General features: G+C 41.6%; 1 protein-coding gene across 3 annotated transcripts in view; it reads left to right on the forward strand.

Annotated features, from left to right (window-relative positions):
- The window catches only part of MYO3B (myosin IIIB), a 423,015-nt gene that overhangs the window by 135,771 nt on the left and 262,342 nt on the right, over positions 1-24,902 (forward strand). For all 3 annotated transcript variants that reach the window (XM_021076498.1, XM_021076497.1, XM_021076499.1), the window contains exon 8: positions 11,710-11,775. In XM_021076498.1, the coding sequence (XP_020932157.1) occupies positions 11,710-11,775 (66 nt within the window). The remainder of the gene's footprint in view (positions 1-11,709; positions 11,776-24,902) is intronic.

Below are 24,902 nucleotides of genomic sequence, written 5' to 3' on the forward strand. Positions count from 1 at the left end.
AGCTCTGCCAAATTAGTTTCTTTCTTGGATATTCTGTCTCATCTTGAGGTAGTAGCTGCTCCCATATCCACCCTTCGTGTACTTGTTAGAGTTCTCTTTAGACCTTAGTATCTAATCCCCTATTAAATAATCCCCTATTAAGTGAATAGTTGTTTATATTAAAATTTCCTGTTCAAATTACTTGTGTTTTTCTGTCTTCTGACTGGACTCGAAATGATAGAGCCTAGAGGATCAAAACTGTGCAGATGGTGAGTTTGAGGGGGCACTGGATGTGTGTCTCCCAGTTCTTTCCCTTTTCCATCCTCTGAAAGAGTCAACCTGCCCTGGGGGATTGTTCTCAGGCTACAGTCAGCTCAAGGGCCCTTCAGTGAGGGGCCTCTGATGGTCCAGCCCTAGGCCCAAGACCAGCCAGAAAAGTCTATTTGATTCTGTCTTTCAGTTTTAGGAAGCCTGCTCCCTGCAGGTAAAAGCCACGTTCTCTAAGATCAGCTCTATCAGTAATAAAGGTGTCATTTTGGACCCAATCTGCTGACTACTTTTTCTTGTCCCTCAATTAATTTAGAACTGAGGCAGGGGAAGTCCTACATTTTATTGTCTCTCCCTCTGCCGCCCCTCCAAAGATTTTTATGTGAAACAATTTGAATAACTTACCACCCAAAAATGGATGCTCCAGGAAAGTATGGCATGTCTAGTCCATGCTCTTAAATCTTTGCCTGTCCCCTGGTCCACTATCTCATCACCATGACCTTCATTCCACTACAGTTAAAGCTGTCTTTTCTTAAAATCCTAACCTAATTGGGCAGTAATCCTGTGTCTCCAGAATGCTTTGACATACCACAGTGGTCTCCTTCAATGACAACAATTGAACCCACATAAACAGTCCAGAATTTGAGGATAGGAAAAACATTTAGAAAACATTGTCATCTATTTGAAAACACATCTCTTTAAAGATCGTGAATTAATAAATCATGCATGTAAAACTGTGTGGGAAAAAAATGGTCTTGTGGTTTCTACTCTGCACAAAGGACCAAAGAGGAAAAAAGTGTCATTAGCCAGCCCTTGGGCAAGGTCTGCTTCCCTGACACCTGGCCATTAGCCGTTGGATTTGACAGTGCTGCTGAGTTCTTACTGAAGGAGGAAATTGAAGAATGGATATAAGCTAATGACCACATTGGCTCAGGCAGTGAGCCACCCACCACTTGATAGAGTATTTTCTTTTGGCCTTGACGTCCCATGCACTCTGCATGCATGGCTGAATTGCCTATGGGTCCTGTGTGTTTACGTGGTAAGAGTACAGAAGGGAAAGGTACCCCAGTATACTTTAGAGAGAATGAGAAAATGCATTTCATGCCTTTTGTGAACATTTGAAATATTAGTGTGGTGGCCAAGAGTTAATAAAACTCCATGACACCCCCCATCTCTAGCATGGAACTGACATAGGGGACATAATGTAGTCTTGAGATTCTGAGATGACCTTTGAACCATTCTTGCTGGGCTGAAAAGCCAGAGGAAATGAATATCTTGTCACTTCCTGTTGGTAAACGGTTAAAAATGGCTTTATTATGGGCCATGTGATTTGATGTGATAACTTTACATATTAATGATTATAGCCTAACATTGCAAACAGTGTTATTTAAGGGACAGGAATCAAATTAGGTTATCAATAATCAGAATCAAAAGAATCAACCAGCTTCACGTACAAATCTTTGCTTTTCTCCACACTGCTTTTAAGAACCTCTTCAGCTGTTGTAGAATAAAATATAATGGGTATTAATCATAAAACCTCTACTTCCTTAGACTATGGTGATCTAAGGCTAAGATGTGACTTAGGTTCATTTTGTTTTTGTGACATGGTTCAGGACATGCTACCCACGAATATGGGACCTTGGCATGTTGACTATTTAAAGCTGAAGGGATTTGAGGAATGAGGTGTGCAGGAAGGACTTTCTGCCCTTCCCCTGAAGCAGGTCATAAAACCCTCTTGTGAGAGCTGCTGTTCCAGAGTTCCTGCTGTAGTGCACACAGTGGGTTAAGGATAGGGCTTGTCTCTGTGGAGGCACTGGTTTGATCCCTAGCCGGATGCAACTGGTTAAGGAACTGGTATTCCTGCAGCTGTGGTGTAGGTCACAGCTGTGGCTCAGATTCAGTCCCTGGCCTGGGAACTTCCATATGCCACAGATGTGGCTGGGAAAAAAAAAAAAAAGAGGTGACCTTCCTAGTCCATCCTTGTTTACAAAGACCAAGACAGTGGACAGCGAGGACCTGCACTGAGGGGCCTTGCTCAGTTTCCCCAGTTCACCACCCTCACTCAGATCTTAACCTATTACATCCTCCCATGACTGTCCACTTTTCAACACACTCAGGTTTAACTGTCTCTTTGGGTCTCCATTTCCATATGAAGGCTGCCATGCATGTAAAACTTACATTAAAAGAATGTGTATGTTTTTATCTCGTCATCTGCCCTTTGTTACAGAGGCCCCGGTTGAGAACCTCAAGGGTAAAGGAAAAAAATTTTTTCCTTTCCTACATTTGATTCTTTCCAGATGCTTTCCCATCTAGAGTTGTCCTTGCAAACCTCTTCCTCTCCTCCTTTGCTTGCTTCAAAGATGGAGCTGCCTTTACTGAGGAGTTAGTACTTAGCATGGGTGTCTGTTCCAGCCTGGACCTGTCTTTCGCATTTACTGACGGTGTAGTGCGTAGCATTGTGTTTCTGATTTCTGTGCCATTTTCATATCCTTTTTCCGATTTTGAAGAAATATCTTCAACTATTTAATTTTTTCAAAGGCTTCCTCTTCAGCATAGTTATAGGAATAAATCTTTGTCTGTGTCCCATATGTCAAGATAATTACCCAGAGATACCCACTGTTCAAACCAGCAGATGCCTCCAGGTGGTGGAGGGGAGCCCAAGAGCAGAGTCCTCGGCCTGACACTGGTGGAGTTGAATAGTTCAGAGTTCTCATCATAGTGTGTTCTGGAGGGGAGACCTAGGAACACTCTTCATAGCCCTGCAGGCCCACTGGGAAGTTGCTTCTTCCTCTGCTCTGGAGCTGCTCACAGGATCATCTCGAGAAGATGAGGCTGTTGGTGCCTGCTTCCTCTGCATATGAGTTACATGGCAGGCTCCTAAGTGTCCACTGACGGGGGGTGTCTGCCACCTAAGAACCTTTTTAAAAGTTAGAAATCGCATTTGACATGTGGGATGTGTAAACCATTTCAGTCTTCTTTCTAACAGTGGAAGGAAGGATGAAAGGAAAGAAAAGAAAAAGGAAAAGGAAAAGAAAAGAGAAAAGAAAAGCAAAGCAAAGAAAAAGGAGTTCCCATTGTGGTTCAGCGGTAGTTCAGCAGTAATGAACCTGTCTAGTATCCATGAAGACACAGGTTTGATCCCTGGCCTCACCCAGTGGGTTAAGAATCCCGCATTTCCATGAGCAGTAGTGTAGGTCACAGATGCAGCTCAGATCCTGTGTTGCTGTGGCTGTGGTGTAGACTGGCAGCTGTAGTTCTGATTCTACTCCTAGCCTGGGAACTTCCATATGCCACAGGTGCAGCCCTAAAAATACCAGAAAGAAAGAAAGAGGGAAGGAAGGAGGAAGGGAAGGAAGAAAGGAAGTAAGGAAGGAAAAAAAAAAAAAAAGAAAAAGAAAGAAAAGGAAAAAAAAAGAAAAAAATAACCTGGATAACATCAATGGGTGATTGGCTAAACAAACTATAGTGTGCCCACATTGCGGAACACTGTTTAGGTATGAAGTTGGCATGGGATGATCTTTTAAAAATTTATTTATTTTTATTTTATGGCTGCATCCATGGCATATGGAATTCCCAGGCCTGGGATTAAATCTGAGCCATAGTTGCGACCTACAGCATAGCTGCGGCAACGCTAGATCCTTTAACCCACTGTGCCGGGCCAGGAATTAAACCTGCACCTCTGTAGCAATGTGAGCTGCCGCAGTCTGATTCTTAACCCACTGCGCCATGGTGAGAACTTTGGGGATGATCTTTAAACTATATTGCTGAATGGGAAAAATACATACCAAGACACTTATGTGTAGCATATATTCCCATTTCTATTGTCTCCAACTATAAATATATTATAAATACTAATATAACATTTATATTGTAGTTATTATGTATTTATAGCAAGAAAGACTATATATATTTACAACAAATATTTAAAAATGCGAAAAGAATGTTTGAGAGAATACAAGCCATACTGATATGGGGAGGAAACTGGGGTTAGGGGTGGTAGTGAAGAGGTATTTTGCTTTTTGCTTTCTGTGTTCTTGCACTGGGGAATTTTTTTATATTAAGATGGAGTCATGTATTACAAATAAATGTAAACTTTTAAAAATAATGAATTTTGAACCAATAAGATGTGACTTAGGGCAAAAAGCACCTTTGGCTGGGACTCATTGGTAATACTGAGCATCAAGAGGCCGGCACATCCCCAACCATCCACCTCATTAATGAACCTACCATCGTGATCAGAATGGCCGTTCTGTTGCTGTGGCTAATACTCTTAAGACAGTTCATCGTGCTCAAGTGTCTTGCTTTATTTCTTTTATGAATAAAGAAATAGAATACCTTTTGAACACACTTCTGTGTTTATTTAACTATATGTCGATGATTATTTATTAACTATTATACTTCAATCTTTATATCTTCCTCCCTATATTCTTCCTTCTGTCCCTAACACTTCCCTCATCTCACCAAGTGGTTTGGGTGCCTTGTTTAAGACCCACCTCAAAATCCACACCTTCCAGGAAATCTTTCTTAACTCAGACCTCATTGATAAATCTTTTCCTCAGCATCTCCTTGGTAAGTGTGCTTTAATATTTGAGGTTTCATTTTATACCTTCTAGAGGTGTTGCGGGCTAATTGTTTCTCTGTCCCTTTTTGCCTATATGTTCTTTTATTTATTTATTTATTTATTATTTATTTTTATTTTCCCACTGTACAGCAAGGGGATCAAGTTATCCTTACATGTATACATTACAATTACATTTTTCCCCCCACCCTTTGTTCTGTTGCAACATGAGTATCTCGACAAAGTTCTCAATGCTATTCAGCAGGATATGTTCTTTTCATTCATCTACCAAACTAATGGACTCTTCATGAGATAAAATACAGAAGACAGTGAGGTATATGAATGTTGGAGACAGAACTACCTGTTTAAAACCTGACCCTTCCACTTTTTAGTTGGATGTTCTTAAGAAAATTCTTTTAAGGTACATTTTTCCCCACCTGTGAGACTGAAATGCTAATTCCTATTGTTATTCCAAAGGGCTATGATTGTTGTGATGTTCTGCTCTACATGTGAAGCATTTGGCGTGGAGTCTGGTGCGATATAGTGAGCACTCGAAATGGGATAATTATTACTGCTGATACTCTTCTATCTCCAACCCACCATGCATGTATATATAATGGCTCCAACATTAGATAATATCTATAATGAAGTTTAAACCATTATTTATTTGTTCACTTTAGTCATATGTTCTAAACACATATGTTTAGTTATATGTTCAGGGATGTGGGAACATTTGGGCTTCAAAAATAGCCCAAATGGAGAAGAATAACACTTATACTGTCAAAGGCAATTTGAGTCACTACCTAAGGGGACTCATTTGTTCCTTTAACCCTGCTTGCTGTGAATTTGCTCATATCCAAAGGAGCTGTTCCATATTTGTCTAATTTTATGCTGCTTTGTGGACCAAAGTCATATTGTCCTGGCATCATTTCTTGGTATACTTGGAATATGTGTATGTTTGTGTACATTCATTCCTGTAGTCATTCATTCAGAAAAAATTTACTGAGTGCTGCTGCTGGGTACTAAAGATACACATGAAGCATGGATAGGAGCCTTCTAGGTGTACAAATTGGAGACAGCATTCTAAGCTGACAATGCAACATGTGCAAAGGCCCTGAGGCATGGAAGAACAGGATTTGCTTTAGGAGCTACAAGCTCTGCACAGTATTGTACTGCAGCATCAGGTGAGCATAGGCAGGTGGCTTGAGGTGAGATCGGTAGATAGACAGGCAAGGCCATTTCTATATCAAGCAAAATAAATGACATTTTATGCCGACAGTGTGGATCTACTGAAGAGTTTTGAGCAAGAAAACAACAAGGTCAGAGTTGTATGCTTTAAAGAAATTCTAGCTGCCGAGTACTATATTAGAGGGAGATGAAGATAGAGGGAGAGAGAAAAATAAGGAGGCTATTGGAGTAGGCTGATGGAGATGATAAGTGACTGAACTAGGCCATGAAATAGGAAGTGGGGTGATGAGAAAGGAATTTAGGAAGTAGAATTGATAGGTGTTGATGCTTGATTGATGTCTTAGTTTTCTATCACTGTCGTAACAAATTTAGCATCTTAAAACAGCATAAATGTATTATCTTCCACTTCTGTAGGTTGGAAATCTGACATGGATCTTACTTGTCTAAAATCAGGGTGTCAGCAGGGCTGCATCCCTTTCTGGAGACTCTGGAGGAGAATTGATTTCCTTGTTCATTCAGGTCATTGGCAGAATTCAGTTTCTTGCATTTGTAGAATTGAGGTCCTGATTTCCTTGCTGGGTGTCAGCTGGGGCCCATTCCTATCTTCTAGAGGCCACCTCTTTTCCTGGGCCCATGGCTTCCTTTCCTCATCTTTACAACCAGCGATGGTGAGGAGATTACCTTTCACACTTTGAATCTCTCCTGCTTCTTCTTTCTTTCTGCCTCTCTTCTTTGCTTTAAATGACTCGAGATTAAATTGAGTCCATCCAAATAATCCAATGTAATCTTCCATCCCCAGGTCCTTATCCTTAAGTACATCAGCAAAGACCCTTTTGTCATGAACTGTATCATGTTCATAGGTTCTGGGCATTAGAGTGTGGACTTGAGGGGAGCCATTATTCTGCCTTTTCCAATTGGACGTGGGTTAAAGGGAGAAGGTAGAAATCAAGTTTCTGCCTCCAACAGGCAGGTAGAGTATAGATTTAAGGGAAGAAGATGAATTTGGTTTTGAACATGACCACTTTAAGGTACCCCTAGAAAATCAAACTGAAACATCTACTAAGTAGTTGGATGCACCAGCCAAAAGACAGGAGAGAAATGGAAGCAGGAGATAGAGACTGGGAATCTGCTGATGGATAGTAAGCCCCCAGTGAATGTGTAGAGTGGAAGGAGAAAAGGACCAAGAAGAGCATATATTCTAGGTGCCCCAGAGGGAGAAGCACTCACAAAGGAAACTGGTGAAAAACCTACATAATCTACCATCATGGAGTCTGGGTCCCTGTGGCTCAGTTCTTCCTTTCTCCTCTACCTGTCCTACTTTCTCATCATTCTCTGGTTTCCTGCTTGTTTGTGGTGTCTGCCTCCTAAAACTTAAGTTTGCACCATGTGCTCCGTGGCCTCTCCCATCTGCCTCGTCGTCATCAGCTTCAGCTTCTATTACTAAACAGCTCCCATTAATAAATTTATTCTATTGGTTTTTCTTTTATTTTTTTAAATATACACCCTCCCCTTTTTTCAGTTCAAGGTGACAACAACAACCAAACCAAAAAAAAAAAAAAAAAAATCAACCAAACCTTCTGAAGAGAATCGGATTGACCCAGTTTATCATTCTGAGTCATACCTTGGCACAGGCCAGCAGATTAAATTTGGATTGGTTGTTCTGAGGTCAGATGCCCGCCTTCTTCCAATCAGTTCCTTCTCTATTTTGGGAACAAAAATGAATTCAGTTTGTTCAGCAAATCATTTTGTTCCACAGAGGCTTTGGGGGAAGAAGGTTAACTTTATCTTCATCGTGTTTTCAGTACCCAGAATTATAACGTTAAAAAAGGGTATCACCCTTGCTGCTAGCTTCATGTAGTCAAGTTCTGTCTGTGTGCAGAGAATCATTTTATAGAAATTTAATTTGGGGGTCCAAATCACAGGAATAAAATCCAGGAAGGCAAACCCCAAATTGAATATAATCATTTTCCTTCACCAACTGATCTCTTTTTTACATTGCCTTGGTTTGTTTATAAACATTATGCAAAGGAGAGCTTGTTATTCTAATTCATGAACCTTTCAGCCACTCATCATTCAAACATCCTGCAGACTCTCAGCATTCATACACATAAGCTTGCCTGCCTATCTTGGCTCTGACTCTTCTATCACTGTGAACATGAAGCATCTTATCTCCTTTTGGAGAGAGAACCTTTGGGCAGAGTTGTAGCTTGTATCTGTAGTGCTGAGTGGAGCCAAAAAGGTACCATTGTTACTATTTGGTTTTCTTCCTGGATGACAGGAGAACTAGAATTTATATTGCCAGTGCAAACAAAGTACTGTAAAGCCTTCAATTTCCATTTAGTTTTCATTACACTCAAATAGTAATCTTTCACAAGACCTTAAGTTACTGAACTTAAGTATGATGGATGGACTCCAGGAAAGGTGGGACATCTACAAAGTCAAATGAGCTTCTCTAAAACCAAATTCCTCTGATGCCAGGCTCCAGAGAGAGTACTTCCATGTGTGGGCTTCATGTGAGGCCACCATGGGTTGGTGGTGGCCCCGGTGAGGGGTGATCTGCTGCTCTCCTCTGTGTCCTACTGCAGAGTATCAAGCCAACATGTAAACCATGTGCCCCTTCTCATAGTTCCTGCTGAGGAACAGACTGAAAACAGGAAGGGATGGTGTCCTCTACCTGAGCGTGGACACTTGCCATCCATTTCTCCAGGGGACCCTTGCCAGGCCATTCTCTAATTGTGGCAGAGGGTTGTCTCTCTGTGCTCAGCTGGCCAAGGTTAAGCCTGGTAGGGTTGTTTTAATCAGGTTTGATACTCTGTCTACAAGTGACTTCTCGGTCATAGTTAATGGCTTGGAGGGTGGCTTAAGTCTTTTAGACAGAAAATTGCTTAAGCAGCTCTTCAATGTGGAACTGATCTCCAGGAGAGCAGAATGGGCAGGGAACCTGAGAAGAGCAAGGGGAGCTGGCGTTCTTGGAGAGGGCTGTAGAGATGATCTAGGGTAACCTGCTCACTGAGGGAGGCAGCACTGAAGCCCAGAGAGATGACCTGGAAGGACATGTGCCCATAAGAGTCTCGAACAGCTGGAGCCAGTGAGAGCAGTTCAGCCAAACCAGTATTGAAGCAGAAGTTATATGATGGTACTTATATTATTTAAAAAAAGGCAAGGGAAAGATGAAGGCGAATCTTACTGAATGGAATGACTGAGATAGGGGCAGCCTCCCAAATGACTGAGGGGCAACCTTCAACTACTGCTCTTTCTAGCTGGGCACACAGTAAATTTTCCTTTGGGTGTTTAAATCAGAAGATATGAAGGAGAATTCAGTTCTTAGGCAGAAGAGGGAAATGATATACTTCCTCTCATCATTCTTCCTTCCCACTTCATTCTTCCTTCCTATTGTCTCTCCAGGCCTGAAAGAATCATATAGTCTAGCCTCAAAAAAAAAAAAAAAAAATTTACTCATGTTCTTTGAACTTACCAGACCTTTTTTACACTTGTGTGACTTGGTACATGTTGTTTCTTAATCCTAAAATGGCTTCCTTCTCTTCTATCTTGAAAAATCCAACCAATCTTCAAGGGCCAGCACAAGTTCATTTTCTTCTTAAAGTCTTCTGGGACTCCCCTGATGGGGTATGTTGCCCCTTAATTGTGTTCCCCATATCTCTGTGCTTGTGCTATACTTATCAAATTGTGTTCTAATCATGTAATAGGATAATATTCTGAAATATTATCCTCTCAATTAGGATTAATTGCATATCACAGAGGCTTCAAGAAGAAGAAAGTTTAATTTCTCTCTCCTATTAAGAAGACCAGGCAGGGAGTTCCCATCATGGCTCAGTGGTTAACAAATCCGACTAGGAACTGTGAGGAAGACCAGGCAAGAGTAGTCTAGGGGTGGTAGGGCAGCTTTGCAATGTCATCATGAATCCAGTTTACTATCTACCTTCTTGGCCATACTCAGCTCATAGCTCTCATTTTCATTTGATGTCCAAAATGGCTGCTTAAGCACCAACCATCAGATCCATGTTTCAGGAAGCAGAAAGGGGAAGAAAAACGTCGCCATACTCAGCTCATAGCTCTCATTTTCATTTAATGTCCAAAATGGCTGCTTAAGCACCAACCATCAGATCCATGTTTCAGGAAGCAGAAAGGGGAAGAAAAACGTCGCCATACTCAGCTCATAGCTCTCATTTTCATTTAATGTCCAAAATGGCTGCTTAAGCACCAACCATCAGATCCATGTTTTAGGAAGCAGAAAGGGGAAGAAAAACATTGCCATGTCTTCCCTCCTTTAAGACGACTTTCTGAAAACACCATAGAACAATTTTTGTAATATATCATATGACCAGAACTTGGTCACATGGCCATATCTATCAGCAAGGAACTCAGTAAAATATATATGACACTATTGTGTCAGCATAAAAATTGTACCAGAAGAAATGAGAAAAGAATGGGTGTTAAGAAGCGATCACATTATCTGATACATTTTTTGTTTCTGATCATTCTTGCTGCTTCCTGAACAATCTTTGGTTTTAGGTAACAGAATCCAAGTGAAAACAAAGGTGTATAATCGGTTTAAGATTTACAGTCTTTTTTTTTTTTTTTTTTTTTTGACTTTTTGCCTTTTCTAGGCCATTCCCATGGCATATGGAGATTCCCAGGCTAGGGGTCTAATTGGAGCTGTAGCCGCTGGCCTATGCCAGGGCCACAGCAACGTGGGATCCCAGCCGCGTCTGCAACCTACTCCACAGCTCATGGCAACGCCAGATCTTTAACACACTGAGCAAGGCCAGGGGTCGAACCCGCAACCTCATGATTCGTAGTCGGATTCGTTAACCACTGAGCCACTATGGGAACTCCAAGATTTACAGTCTTAAATAATTCAGAAATGTTACTTTCTTCATTTGCTCAACTTGACATGCCCACAAGCCCCTATTTCCATTTACAGATAGAAAAAGACAAAAAACAAAAAACACCTCATATCAATGAAAGGTAATGTCACTTCTATTTTAAAACGGATTCTTTTTGGGTAACTATTCCTCCAAATGCAGGGCTCTTACCTTTTCCTGCCTTCTCACTAGGATGTGGTCTGGTTACCAGGTCTTTCCACAGTTCTCCGGTTCACTTGGACCTCCAGTACTTAGTTATGTTATACGTCTGTCCTCCTTGCCACCCAGGAGCTTCTCAGGGTCTGGAATCTGTCTCTGCTGTTTTGCTTTCCCCAGTGCCTATTGGCTAAAAATGTGAACAGTGAGTTTATAAGTACACTTTAAATGTATCACATAATTAATTCAAATGGTATCATAATAATCTGAAAATCCTCTAAAATTAAATGTCTATTTCTCTCAAGCCCCTAGCACTAGCTTTATAGCTTTCTTATGGCACGAATCATACCCAGCTCTCCTGTATAGTCGGTGCATGCTTGCCTCATCCTTTATTGGAGTGTCCACTCCCTAAGGAATGTTTCTGATCTGTGTAACCCTCAGAGGTCCTGCAGAAAGCTGTGGACATGGTAGGCCTTCAGTCAAGGAAAATGAGTGACTAAACGAATAGGGCTGGCACTTTATAATTTACCACTGATGAATGACTTCCATTGAGGAAGACGTAAGAATAGATTTTATCAGAGCTACTTAGAACAATAGCAGTAAAGACAAGTTGATAATTTGCTTTTAACAGAACCCTTTTTTTTTGGTAAGAAAAAAATTGTTTTTGTTTTTCAGAAATCCACCACCTACTTTACTTCATCCGGAGAGATGGTGTGAGGAATTCAACCACTTCATTTCACAGTGAGTATTTCTTCCACTGAAAATTGCTCATCCAGCAAGGCCTCGAACAGTGATTGGAGAAATCCAAGCTGTGGAATTGACTTGGCGCTAGAAGTTGTTATGCCCTCTAGCACGTTATGACACAGAATTCGTTCCAGTAAATGGTAGAAGATGCCTCTGCAGGATTTGAAAAATAAGGAGTTCCATTATGATCATATGCGTCACATTTATCTGAGACTGTACCCTGTCCCGGGGCAAATGTTGCCAATAGATGTTGTTTAATGAGGGAGGGGAGAATCCATCTAAAAATCTGACACCCACACTTGGGCCAGAGAGGAGACAGAAGGCAGCAACCTTTCAATAGAAGTTTTGTGGCTTAGAAGTTGGCCTTTGCTTTAGGATCTGTGGTGTGGGAGCAGGGCTCCAGTTTCCTAGATGATTGGGGGCAAAAGTAAGATTTTATGCCTGAGACACTAAGGTGAGGATGAGCTCAAGATGGAAAGAAACCCAGATGATGGGTGATGTATCTGGTGGGAGCTATATTACCAGGAATGAGGCAATACTGCAGGAGCAGAACCAACAGGATGGTGACTCAGTGATGGAAACATGAGCTTTTGGCCTGTTCCCGAGCAGAGGACCACACTGGTCCTAAATCTCAGAAAGACGCTCAGTATGTTGGAGGGGGCTGTGTGACCCCAAGCAAGGGGCCTGGTGAATGTGGGGACAGGGATCTGGACAAGACATTACAAGCCATATCCATGCACAGGAGCTGGGAAGAGGTGCCCTCTGTGTCTACTGTATCAAACAAGGGGTTCAGAGGTCATGGGAGGCAAAAAGTGGCCAAAATAGCTGATAAACAGGAAGTAGGGAAAGGTCAACACAAACTCCTCTAATTTATGTCTATGTGCAGACTTAGCTTCCACAAAGAAGCAGAGCAATGAAGCAAACTCGGTCTCTTGAGCATCTTCCTTAAACACAATGCAATCTCTTGTTCTCAATTCTTCCTTAAACACAATGCAATTCTTGTTCTCAATTCCGAAATTGAAAGAGCTCTGAAAAATGAAAGTTGGTTTTATTATTTTTTAAATTATTTTTGTGTGTGTGCTTGAGTTATTTAGCTGCAAGCCCTGACCTTCTGTGAACTGATTTGGTGGCAACACATGATCTAAACTGAAGTGAAGCTATTTATAGTCATTATTTATCCTACTCAGTGTGAATATTCATGTGAATTGCTGCAGATATATTAGTGTGTTTGATTATAGTGTGCTGCCCCAGATCCTGCTGGGGATGTTACATAACATACAGTAAACGCACGAATTTACTTTTCTAAAATTTGATGAAATTCTGAATTTCAAAACGTATTTGGCCCAAAGGGGTTTGTATAAAGAGCTGTGAACCTGTATTTCCTTTTCATTTCAAATGCAACACAGTTCAAGGTCCCTAAAGTTGTTTGATTGTCCAGTCAATCCCTCCTAGATTTTTGCCATCTTCCTCAGGAGAGAGGAGGGGTAAAGAGCTCTAAGAACTCGAGTAAGCAAGGCTGTGTTGGAATGTGACCATGAAGTTCACGACCAGAGATGGAAGACGTTTCCTTACCCCTCTAGTCCAGAAGCTCTGGTGTCTCTGCAGTGGCTGCAGAATGCAAAGGTAGCCACAAGGCAAGGGTGGTGATAGTGGTCAGTGTTGAGAAGAAGAGCAGACACACCAGGAGGCATGATGCTCCCATGGGAGCAGAGAAAGAGCCACTTCCTGGGTTTGGAAGCCAAAGGGGGGCTGTGGAAGGAACTGGAGAGCTAAGGACATCCCAGTGGCAGGGAACACATTTTATATCACCCTGGGGAAAGAAATCCAGGGGCTAGGGTTTCACTGATTTTGCTGGCAAAGGCTGCATCCACAGTTTTCCTTTTCATTCCATTGCTGCACACAGATGCCCTTGGTTGACCTTCTCTAAGCTCTTGGCCTAGAAAACCTCATTACATATTCACAAATATGCTTTCCTATACCAAGCTCTTTGATACCTCTAAAAGATGACTTGACTCACCAAAGTTTGGCTTGTGGGTACTTTTTCAAGAGGATGTTTGTGTTCTTGAAGTAAGCGCAGTATTGCTTGGATAGATTTGGAAATAAAGGTACCTAATTGTGGATGGGGTTGGGACTTTCAGGGTTAAATACAGCCTGGGGTGCTTTAGACTTAGGAAAGTGTTGATGGAAAACTCAATGTGGAAAACAATGCCTTTAGTATGCATGTCATTGGGGCAGAGCAAAAGCATTTTGTGGAAACTGCAGAGGAAGGGGATCTGAAAGGTTTGTAATGAACCAAAGGAAGGTAGATAGCAATTAAGTGACTGTGTGCTTTATTACTAATTTAAGATACAGAAAAATGTCATTTATCTCTTTTTTAATGAGTTGTCCTTATTGGTTTTATTAGTGAAAATATTGTGTATTATAGATGCTTATAGACTCTTTCCTAAACTCAGTCCCCCAGTCCTGTTTTCCCTGTAATATCTGAGATTCCTCAGCCTTGAGTTTTCCTTTTATAAGATTTTTAGGAATATAACTGTCAAGATTAGGAACTGATTGTTGTATTTTATATTTTTAGGTAGAAAACTACTCACTATCCCCCCAAATATCCTTTGGGTTCATAAAGGAGCCAGCTTACCAAATGCAATTTTAATTTTCTATTTCATTCTGTTTATTCAAATCTCTAATCAAATATAAACAATGACACTCACTGGAGTAGAAATGTCTGTTTAAAAAGAGAGCCTTGGTTTGCTTTTATACTTACCTCACTCATATTGGGAGGGAAAGGGGAAAAGGATGGAGGATTAAAACCTTCAGATTATAAACTTTTCATTATTGCTGGTACTAAGTGGGAAAATGATTATCTGGTAATTTCAGGAAAAGCTTTCTTAGCCTGAATTATCCAGAGAATTTCTTCAGTTCCCATTTTAGATAGAGCCACAGTGCATTGTATTAAAACAAACCAACCTGGTTCTCTCTAAAGAATGAACAGGACTAGACAATTTTTTAACAGCTGTAAAACCTTGTCCCCATGCGACTAGGGAACCAAGCCGGAACCTATGGGGCCTTCCAGGGACAAGCCCTTCCCCACATCTTCTTAGCTTCAACTCCACTCTGAAGTACTTAGATGCCAGTATGTGATGCTCATTTCCTGAGCTGTTTTACAAATGTGAACTCCCGTCCCCATCACCAAATAGAGGATGTTAACTACTTGACCCTGAGCAGTAGGTCCCAGGCCTCCTGGAGCTTAAGGGCTGATAATGTGAACCCTGGGACACCACCCTATTAACCCCCATCAGCCAGTCAGAGAATTGTGCTTGAGCACTTCCCTGTGACCCCCCCTCCCTCTCCTGGCTTTTAAAAATGCTGTACAAAAACTGCTCATTTTTGGGGGGGGGGGGCGGATGAGCCACCCACCGGTCTCCTTGCATTGGCCTTCAGGAAATCTTTCATGGCCTTCAGTAAACCTTTCTCTGCTCCAAACTCTGATGTTTTGGTTTGGCCTCACTGTGTGCTGGGCACTGGAACTTGTGTGAACAGTAGAGCAGAGTCAGTTCAGTAATGTCAGGCTTTCTTGGTCCATGATGGTCACCATTCATCAAAGGATCTTATAGCTTACCATTGTTGCTGCAGTGATCGGAAAGGATTGGCCAGGCTAGTAATCATAGCTGTATAGACAGGGGACAGTGTGTGAGTGTGTGAGTGTGTGTGTGTGTGTGTGTGTGTGTGTGTGTGTGTATGTGACAGAGAGAGAGGATACAAGTGCCACAATGTGACTTTGTGTTTTTTGGATATGCTTCCAGTCTTAATTTGTTATAGTAGGAACGATTCTAAGGTCTGAAATCCAGAATTAGTAAACCTGTTTTGAGGGTTAAAAAAAAAAAATCAAGGAAACATCAGCCTGTTTGGTTTTGAACCTTTGGTCGTTAGTGATAATTGACTCATTTATATGTGTTAGTTATGCATTTGTCAAAGCATGACTCCTGACAGCTTAGTTATGATAAATTAAACATGATGCTCACATAAATTCTGCCCTGCTTTTTATCCATATGCTAGGACCCTGCCTGATGTTTTTTGTCACCTCTGTAATGTGTGGTTGGCTTTGAAGCAATTTCATTATCAGCCCTTTCCCCTTTGGCGAAAGCTATTTGCATAACAAGTTTATCTGGTTCAAGTCCCAGCCAGACTTCTGTTTTGTCAGGAGGCTCCATTCAGAAGTAGCCTTATGAAAAGATAACAGTAATTTTCCTTTGCCAGATTCACCTTGGTCCTAAAGGATGACCCTTTTTATTTCTAATTCAAACTAATTTCAGGTCTTTGGACTACTTTACAAAAATACTTTCCCAACCTTTGGCCAAAAGGTATTTGTGAATTATGCTTTTTCATTTTGCCTCTAAAACTTTTGGGGTTTTATTAGGAACCAGATTTAGGACTTCATCATCAATGGCTCTTGAGCTGATTAGTGAGACAATAAAGATGGATTTCTCTTAGTCAAGGGCAAATCCACCAGGAGCACTGTGGCGACTCAGCTTTGGACTTGGTGATGATGAGAACTGTAAGGTTGCCCATGCACACGCTGCTTTCCAGGGTTGGCTGGCTTGAGCAGCTAAGCGTGAGGTGTGTCTGTTTCCCAGAGTGAGCATCATGGTTGAGCCCTGCCATTTAGTCATGAAATGTTGAGCCGACCTTTCCTCTCTCCCTTCGAATGACATTCAAATGGCTGTAAGCAGTTGATCTGAATGTTAACAAGGTGAGATCACTCTGAGCTACAAAACTACTAAAACTCATGCATGTTTGCATAAATTTATTCCTTAAAAATTGAAACTCAGACCTGGAACATCTGCTTTTCTCTAGGCCTGAATATTTATAAAGGTAATCATTCTGGGGTGGTTGTTTCCTTGACATTGATTGTATTCCCTTCAAGGCAACAATTCCCAGCCCTTTGCCATTCTCCATTTTGTGTTTCAAGGCAGCTTAATTCCACATGGCTTTGTAATGTCAATGAACAACAGGCTTGGAATGATAAACTAACAGTGATTGATTAAGTTCCACAGATATTCTTAGTTCTTTAAGTCCTAACAGATTCTCAGGTGGCCACACACAGGGTTAATACTTCCTGAGTAAAAGGATACAATAAGCTTTATTTGCATTATTTCACAAATTGGTGATTTTAATCAAAATGAGCAGTGGTATCTCCATTGACAGACTCTCTCCATTTTAGATTTATTCAGCCAGTGATTAGCTATTATGGCTTCTTGAATTAATTAGCATCTCTTGAGCTACAGGGAATTAGTGAATTAATAAAAACTCATAGAGAAGCTAAAACAAATTCTAATTTCAAAAGCCCCCAATTCTCTTCTCCCCTCTAAATGTATATTGATCAATATGCTTATAAATGCAACTGAACTTTTTTTTCATTTTGAAGAAATGGGATTTTTTTTTTTCCTTCATGGGAAGAACAAAGTTATGTGTTTCAAGGTTATATCTCCCTGAAGAGCATCTAATTTAAATTACCTAATAGATCATCTAAATACACCGAGGGCCTGGTTTGATCTCACTTATGCCCCACTTATAAACTCAGCTGACAAAGTCTGATTTTCTCATGGAATAAACCCACAAGTGGCTAGTGTGACTTGAGGTTTGAAACATACTGCAGCATCTGCACATACCTGGAAGATACTGTTGTCCTAGGAACTGTGGCAGTGCAGATTTTAGCCTCATCCAAAATAAGCAAAAGGTATAGTAAAGTAGGTACTCCAGACTCTATTCTGTTTATTTCTCAACAAATGCCACATTTACATCTTGCAAGAAACCAGGTCTATTGCATATGTCTTAGATTTCACATTACTGCTTGTGGCACATTATGTTAGGTGACTCTTCGGTGAGGTTAGTCTGAATGCATCATCTGTATTATTCCATCCTGGCTTTTCTTTCTTTCTTTCTTTAAAAAAAGTCATATTTGAATTTCATAATGTAAATCAAAAAGAACGTGCAGGTGAAATAAACAGAAGTGACGGTGAGCTCTGCTGTGTGTGTCTGCGCAGGTGGTGTGGGGGTGGTGGGGGTGGGGAGGGGGGTGTGGTTCCCATGTCCATCCACAGCTGTTCCCCCTCGGCCCCTCCCAGAGTGCCACCTGGCTCATCATCGGGAAGAGGCAGCCGCAGAGGAGCAGTGTGTGTGATCCAGCTGTGTCATTTACCAGACATTTAACCTCTCTGACCCTTGGTTTTCAATTGTCAAATTGGCGCCGAGAATACCTGTCTCATGGGGTTACTGTAAGGATTAAATTAATGTGTATATAGAACCTGGTGGATAATAATGATGATAATGATGATGGTGATAACTCACGTGTATAACTCATGCCAGGCTCTGTTCTCTGCTCATTATATAATTTGCTTAATCCTCATAATCCTATAAGGTAGTTCTAATGCTATTCCCATTTTATAGAATTTGAGGTTGAAAGAGGCCAACAGCCCCAAAATTCAGCTCTTAAGGGGTGGAGCTCTTAAGGTAGTTCTAATGCTATTCCCATTTTATAGAATTTGAGGTTGAAAGAGGCCAACAGCCCCAAAATTCAGCTCTTAAGGGGTGAAGACTTGTTTCATATAGAGTCATGCTGAGCCAGCAGGAACTGTGTTTATTATCCTTTGCCTTAGGCTCACACCACTATTCTGAAACTGTTTTTCAAAAGGGTCACTGACTCCTTCCCTTTCTCTGCCATTGGGGTGTGTAGGGTTGGGGTGGGGGGATCCCAGCTAACTGTGGGAGGGGACACGTGCTACAGAGAGGGAAGACTTAAATATGACTGCACTGTTTATGGTGTGGGAAAGGGTCTTTTTAGGGAGATGAAAAGCACAGCGCCTGAGGTCAGGTTGTATTCTGGCACTGCCACCTACACGTTTCACTTTGGACAAGTTACTTAACCTCTCTGAGTCGGTTTCCTTGTCTGTAAAACGAAACTGCTAATACTTAGCTGCTTGGGGTTAAGATCAAGTCTGTTGTGATAGAAAATCCCAAATAACAGTGACTTAAACAACATAGACTTTCATTTCATCTCACACAAAGTAAGCAGAGAGTTAAACCATGCAGGTACTGATGGTCTGGCAGGGCACGTGGGCAGCCACCCAGGCTTCTGCCCTCACACTGCTCCATTAAGTGTTGTTCCCATTCCTAAGGGCACCTCATGAGCCCAGATGGCTGCTGTAGCTCTAACACTTACAGGCAGATGGCAGGAGAGAAAAATAAATGTTTCCTTACTTTAAGAGGACTTTCTGGATGTTTCATACAATATGTTATGAGCTGCAACTTAGTCACATGGCCACAACTAGCTGCAAAGGATGCTAAAAAATGCAGACCCTTGAGCTGGGCAGTGCAGTCCTAGAACAGGGCAGCCACAGGCCGGGGTTGGTCCCAGGGCTCTATCCCGAAGGTGAGTGGAGGGTGTGTAGACAGGTAGTCATCTGGAATTATGCTCCTTTATAGAGTGTTGCATACAGACTTCGAGCTCAGCAAATGCGAGTGATGGTGATGACTCTTATAACTCATGGCTGTGGTGCGGTCAAGAGGTGAGGGAGTCAAGAAGGAGAGGCCGGCAGGCCCAGGGCGTGATGAATCATAACCAAGGTGGCTCTTTAGGACAGGCAGTCATGATCCCCACTGAGCTGACCTGTCGCCTGGGAGAGATGAGGAAAAGTAAGGGCCAGGCGGGGTGTGGGGTGGCCTCCTGGGTCTTCTCCCAAGAACTGCGGTGTTCTTTTGGTTTGATGCTGAGCCCCAGCCTCCTGCCTTGCTCCTCCAACCCCAGGCCACTCTGGTTTCCACTGCAGAGTTTCCACAAGCTCTGGTGAAAAAGAAAATCTAGCTTGGGGTCAGTAAGAATTTTAATTAAAAATGGAAATGAAGGCATTCCCGTTGTGGCTCAGTGGTTAACGAATCCGACTAAGAGCCATGGGGCTACAGGTTCAATCCCTGGCCTCGCTCAGTGGGTTCAGGATCTGGCGTTGCTGTGAGCTGTGGTGTAGGCCAGCAGCTACAGCTCCTATGGACTCCTAGCCTGGGAACCTCCATATGCCGCAAGTGTGGCCCTAGAAAAGACAACAACAATGGAAATGAAGTCTCCTGTTACAGTACTACATTCTTCCAGCCCATTGATAATTTCTCATAGGGTTAAAAATAGCAGACATCAGGGAGTTCCTGTTGTGGTGCATCGGTGAAGAACCCGACTAGTATCCATGAGGATGTGGGTTCAATCCCTGGCCTCGCTCAGTGGGTCAGAGATCTGGTGTTACGGTCAGCTCTGCAGCTAGAATCCCGTGTTGCTCTGCCAAAGATGCAGCTAGGATCCTGCGTTGCTGTGGCTGTGGTGTAGGCCAGCAGTTATAGCTCTGATTCAAATTCAACCCCTAGCCTGCTAACCTGGGAACGTCCATCTGCCTCGGGTGGGTGCAGCCCTAAAAAACAAAACAAACAAACAAAAAAAACCCAAAAAAACAGACATTGCCCTTTGGTCCTAATGCGGAAAGGGCTGTTTTTTTGTTGTTGTTGTTGTTTTTTGTTTGTTTGTTTTTTTAAGTGGATTCAAGGATTCCAAATTTATAATAGCAATTTTAAATATAAGAAGTCAACATAAATTATCTTGATCTTTCATCTCCTCTTGGGTATGTGTGTGGCTTCCAGTGACTTTCCATCCAGTGTTTTAATTTGGAACCTCCTAAGGTCACCAAGTCCATAGTACAGTTATCATACTGGTTTAATTAATTGGGGGAGAAAATCCCATAATTGATTTTTGATGTAGAGGACTATTGAATGTTTTTTTGAAAGAAGACTTTTATTTAAAAGGCTATATTTTAGTGAACAGTGAGAATTTTTTACTTTAAGGGAGGCCCAAAACTTAAACCCTTAGTCTCAAGCAGTGCTCCTCACAAATGCACTCAAAGCCTGACCTTGATCACCTCATGTTATGGGTTGAATTGTGTCCCCTAAAATTTCATATGTTGCAGTCATAACCCTCTCTATCTCAGAATGTGACCTCATTTGGAAATAGGGCCATTGTACCTGCAGTTAGTTAAGATAAGATCATGCTACAGGGGACCCTGATCCAGTGTAATTGGTGTCTTTATAAAAAGGGGAATTTGGACACAGACACAATCAGCAAGAACATCATATGAACGTTGGAGTGATGCTGCCACAAACCAAGAAATGACCAGAAGCTAGGATAGGGGCCTGGAATAGATCCTTCTCCAGCACCTTCACAGGGAGCATGGCTCTACAATCTAAAGTCTTGATCTCAGGCTTCTGGTGAGAGCTGTGTGAGAATAAATACCTGTGGATGAAGCTACTTGGTTTGTGTGCTTTGTTAGAGCAGCCTTTAGGAAACTAATATAGCCCTTGACTTGGTGGTTACATGACCTTAAGTCATTCAATCTCTTCAGGCCTCTGCTTCTTAGGCTGTGGGTGAGAGAGGAATGCTCACCACCTACCAGTGAGGATAGATGTAAAATCCTTTAATACATACAGTTTCATCACAACCTCAGGTATTACTGTGACACTATAAAGCCATAGTCTGTTTATTTTCCCTTCCATTCCCCCTTCCCTCCTTCCTCCCTCTCTCCCTCTCTCCCTGCCTCCCTTCCTCTTTTATTCCATCCCGTCTTCCCTTTCCTTTTTTTTTTTTTTGAAATATGTCTCAGATGTTAAGGGTTTATGTTAAATTCCTCTTCCCAAGCTTGTCGCTCAAGAGTAGAAGAAGGGTACTTCTGATGCTGGCCTTTTTTGAGGACTTAAAGAACGAAATACATGTTTTGCACTAAGATTTCTCATTTACATGTGCTTCTCTGAGAGGAACAAATACAATAGAAAGAGAAGCAAAGTGGTGTCATCTTGCATCCCACCACTAACTACCTGATCACCTTCCTGGAATGCGGTGTTAGAGGGATTCTCAGATAGAGGATTGTGATGGCTTAACGATGCTTGCACTGAGCCTGAACTGGGCTAACTAGCTTATACCATTGTGTACCTAGATTTCACATTTCTTTTTAACTATGACCAAGTTCTCTGCCATGTGAAGGTTATTGTTCCTGGCAAAACTCACTCCATCAAGCAAAGCAAAGACAACTTACACTCAACCCAATCCGGTTATAGTCTAAATGATACTTGAGAGTTAAAATGCAACTAGTTGAATAAATTTGGGGTTGCATGTGTGAGAAGAACAGATAATAATCTTAAGGATTTATTTAAAACTTCTCATGTGTCAGATGAAGCAAAATGCACTTAACATGCATTGTTTCAGTGACTTCCCACTGCTGCCGTATGAGTCAGGTTACTACGCAGATGGGAAACTGCGATTCTTAGAAGTTGAGACTAGACTGAGGTCGTACAGCTAGACCTGCTAGAAACTGGCAGAGCTAAGATTCAAACCCAAGTCTGCATTATAGTCCAGTATCTGAGGTTCATGGTGCTGCAGTGTGTGTATATATGTGTGTGTGTGTTTAATTAAGGTGAAATTCACATAGTATTAACCATTTTAAAGTGAACAATTCAGTGGCATTCAGTACATGCAGTGTGGTGCAACCACCACTTCTGTTTAGTTCCAAAACTTTGTAATCCTCCCAAAGGGAGCCCCATACCCATTCAGCAGTTACTTCCTACTTTCCTTTGCCTCCAACCCCTGGCAGACTCTGCTCTGCTTCCTGCCTCTTTTCTCTCTATGAATTTACCTATTCTGGATATTTCCTCTAAATGGAATCATACAACAGGTAACCATTTGTGGTTGTCACCTTTTATGTAGCATATTTTTGAGGTTCATTCATGTTGGAGCACATATTGTACTTCATTGCTTTTTATGGCTGGATGATACTATAAGTATGTTTTTGAGGCAGAATGTCAGGAGCCACCCCAGCACCTTCCTCCACCTGGGTATGAAGAAGACCATGTCTAGCTGTTCAGATCCCTCCTCCACTTTCCCCTGTTAGTCCCTGCATATGGTGCCAAGGGTGACGAGACTGTTGAAATATTAGGCTCGCTCCCTTCTTCTTCCCCTAAACACATATAAGTAAGGAGTGTTTGGACATGGCCTTAATGTCCAGGGCCAAAGCACCCAGAGGGTCTAAAAGTGGGAGCACTGACTGTAGTCTAGGATATATGGTTTTCCCTATCTGCTTCCAACTTGGGGTGGTAGTTTTGCTATATGGCTTCTTTTGGGTGCCCAGAATATTCAGTCATACAGGTTTCTCATGTTCCTCTGTGAGGACTCAGTGCTGTGCTATAATTGTGGCTACAGCATCCATATTACTATCCTTGGTTCTACAGCTACAGTCATTGCAAACCATCCACAATATAGTCAGCATGATCTTTCTGAAACACAAAAGTGCTCAAGTTATGCACTCCTCACGGTCATGCTGTGGCTCCCCATTGTTCAAAGTATGCAACAAAAACTCTTCAACACACAAGGTCATTCAGGATAGACTCTGTCTGTGCAATAGCATTCTCTTCTCCATAATCCCTGCACATTCTAGCAAAACTGAGTAAGTGGAGTATCCCCTGACTCCTCCAGGAAGACTAAAAGCCCTTTTCCCTCTGCATGATACCTTTTTAAGACCTTCATAATAAGGAGAGGAGAGGATCAGGTTAGGCCATTCTGAAATTATTTGTTTGTATATCTATCTCCCTACTCAAACTTTGACTTCCTTGGGAGCAGGGAATGTCTTCTCTGCTTTGTATCCCCAGTTTCTGGCACATGGCAGAAGCTCAGTAAATATCAGTTCCTTTTGAAGAACCAAGAATCCAAGACAGGGGATGGTAACTTCAAAATTATACACAGCATATGATAGACCTGGCTAGACATTGGTGTTATGACTCATGACCTTTAGACAATCTCTTCTGGCCACATAGATAGTACTGAGAGTATGAAGGGTAGAAAAGGTGGTCAAATGAATCCCCCCCACCCCCCCCCCAACACACATACACTTTCTCAAAGCAAAAAGAAAATTGCAGCTGTCAAAAATATGATAGGACTGTTAAAAATGTTTGCTGTGGATTCTTTTTTGGTTGCTTTGGATATGTGAAAATAACATCAAAATAAGTCCTTCCTGGCACTCTCAGTGGTTATTCCTCTCTAACAACCTCTGACTGTTCCTCTTTATTCTCCCACCTTCTCAACAACCCCAATCCACTTCTTTTATTCTCCCCCATCACATCCTTCATCACTTGAATCGGAAGTCCAGGGAAAGGTTGAAGAGGAGCCATTTCTGAACCCAGGATTGAGAGAAACATCTCTGTTTCTCAAAGTGCATGATATTTCAGGACCATGGTCAGTGACAGGACATTCTGCAGACTTGGTGATTTCCTTTATTTAATTGAAACATAGTTAATTTACAATATTATATTAGTTTCACAGTGATCCATTTTTAAATAAATTATAATCAATTTAAAATTATTAGAAACTAATGGCTATATTTTCCTGTGTTACACAATATGTCATTGTTGGTTATTTAATGCATTGTAATTTTTTCCTCCCTCCCTCCCTCACTCCTATCTTGCCTCTGTCCTGCCTTTCCTCTTCCCACTGGTAACCACTAGTTTGTTCTATATGTCTGTGTCTATTTCTTTTTTGTTATATACATTCATTTGTTTTATTTATTGGATTCCACATATAACTGATAAAAGTATTTGTCTTTCTCTGTCTGACTTGTTTCACTAAGCATAATACCCTCTAGGTCCATCCACATCATTTCAAATAGCAGAACTTAATTCTTTTTTGTGGATGAGTAATATTCTGTTGTATATCTATAAATACTACATCTTCTTTATCCATTCATCAGTTGGTGGACATTTAGGTTGCTTCCATATCTCGGCTATTATAAATTATGCTGCTCTGAACTTTGGAGTACATGTATCTTCACATGAATTAGTATTTTCATTTTCTTTGGATACATACCTGGGAGTGGAATTGCTGGAGCACATCAAATGGTAGTTCTATGTTTTAGGTTTTTGAGAAATCACCATACTGTTTTCTATTGTGGCAGCACCAATTTACATTCTCAATAATAGTTACTGTGGTTCCCTTTTCTCTACCTCCTTGCCATTTGTGTTTATAGACTTTCTGATGGTAGCCGTTTTGACAGGTGTGA

Source organism: Sus scrofa, chromosome 15 (genome assembly GCF_000003025.6).
Source record: "Sus scrofa isolate TJ Tabasco breed Duroc chromosome 15, Sscrofa11.1, whole genome shotgun sequence".
NCBI classification, from domain to species: Eukaryota; Metazoa; Chordata; class Mammalia; order Artiodactyla; family Suidae; genus Sus; species Sus scrofa.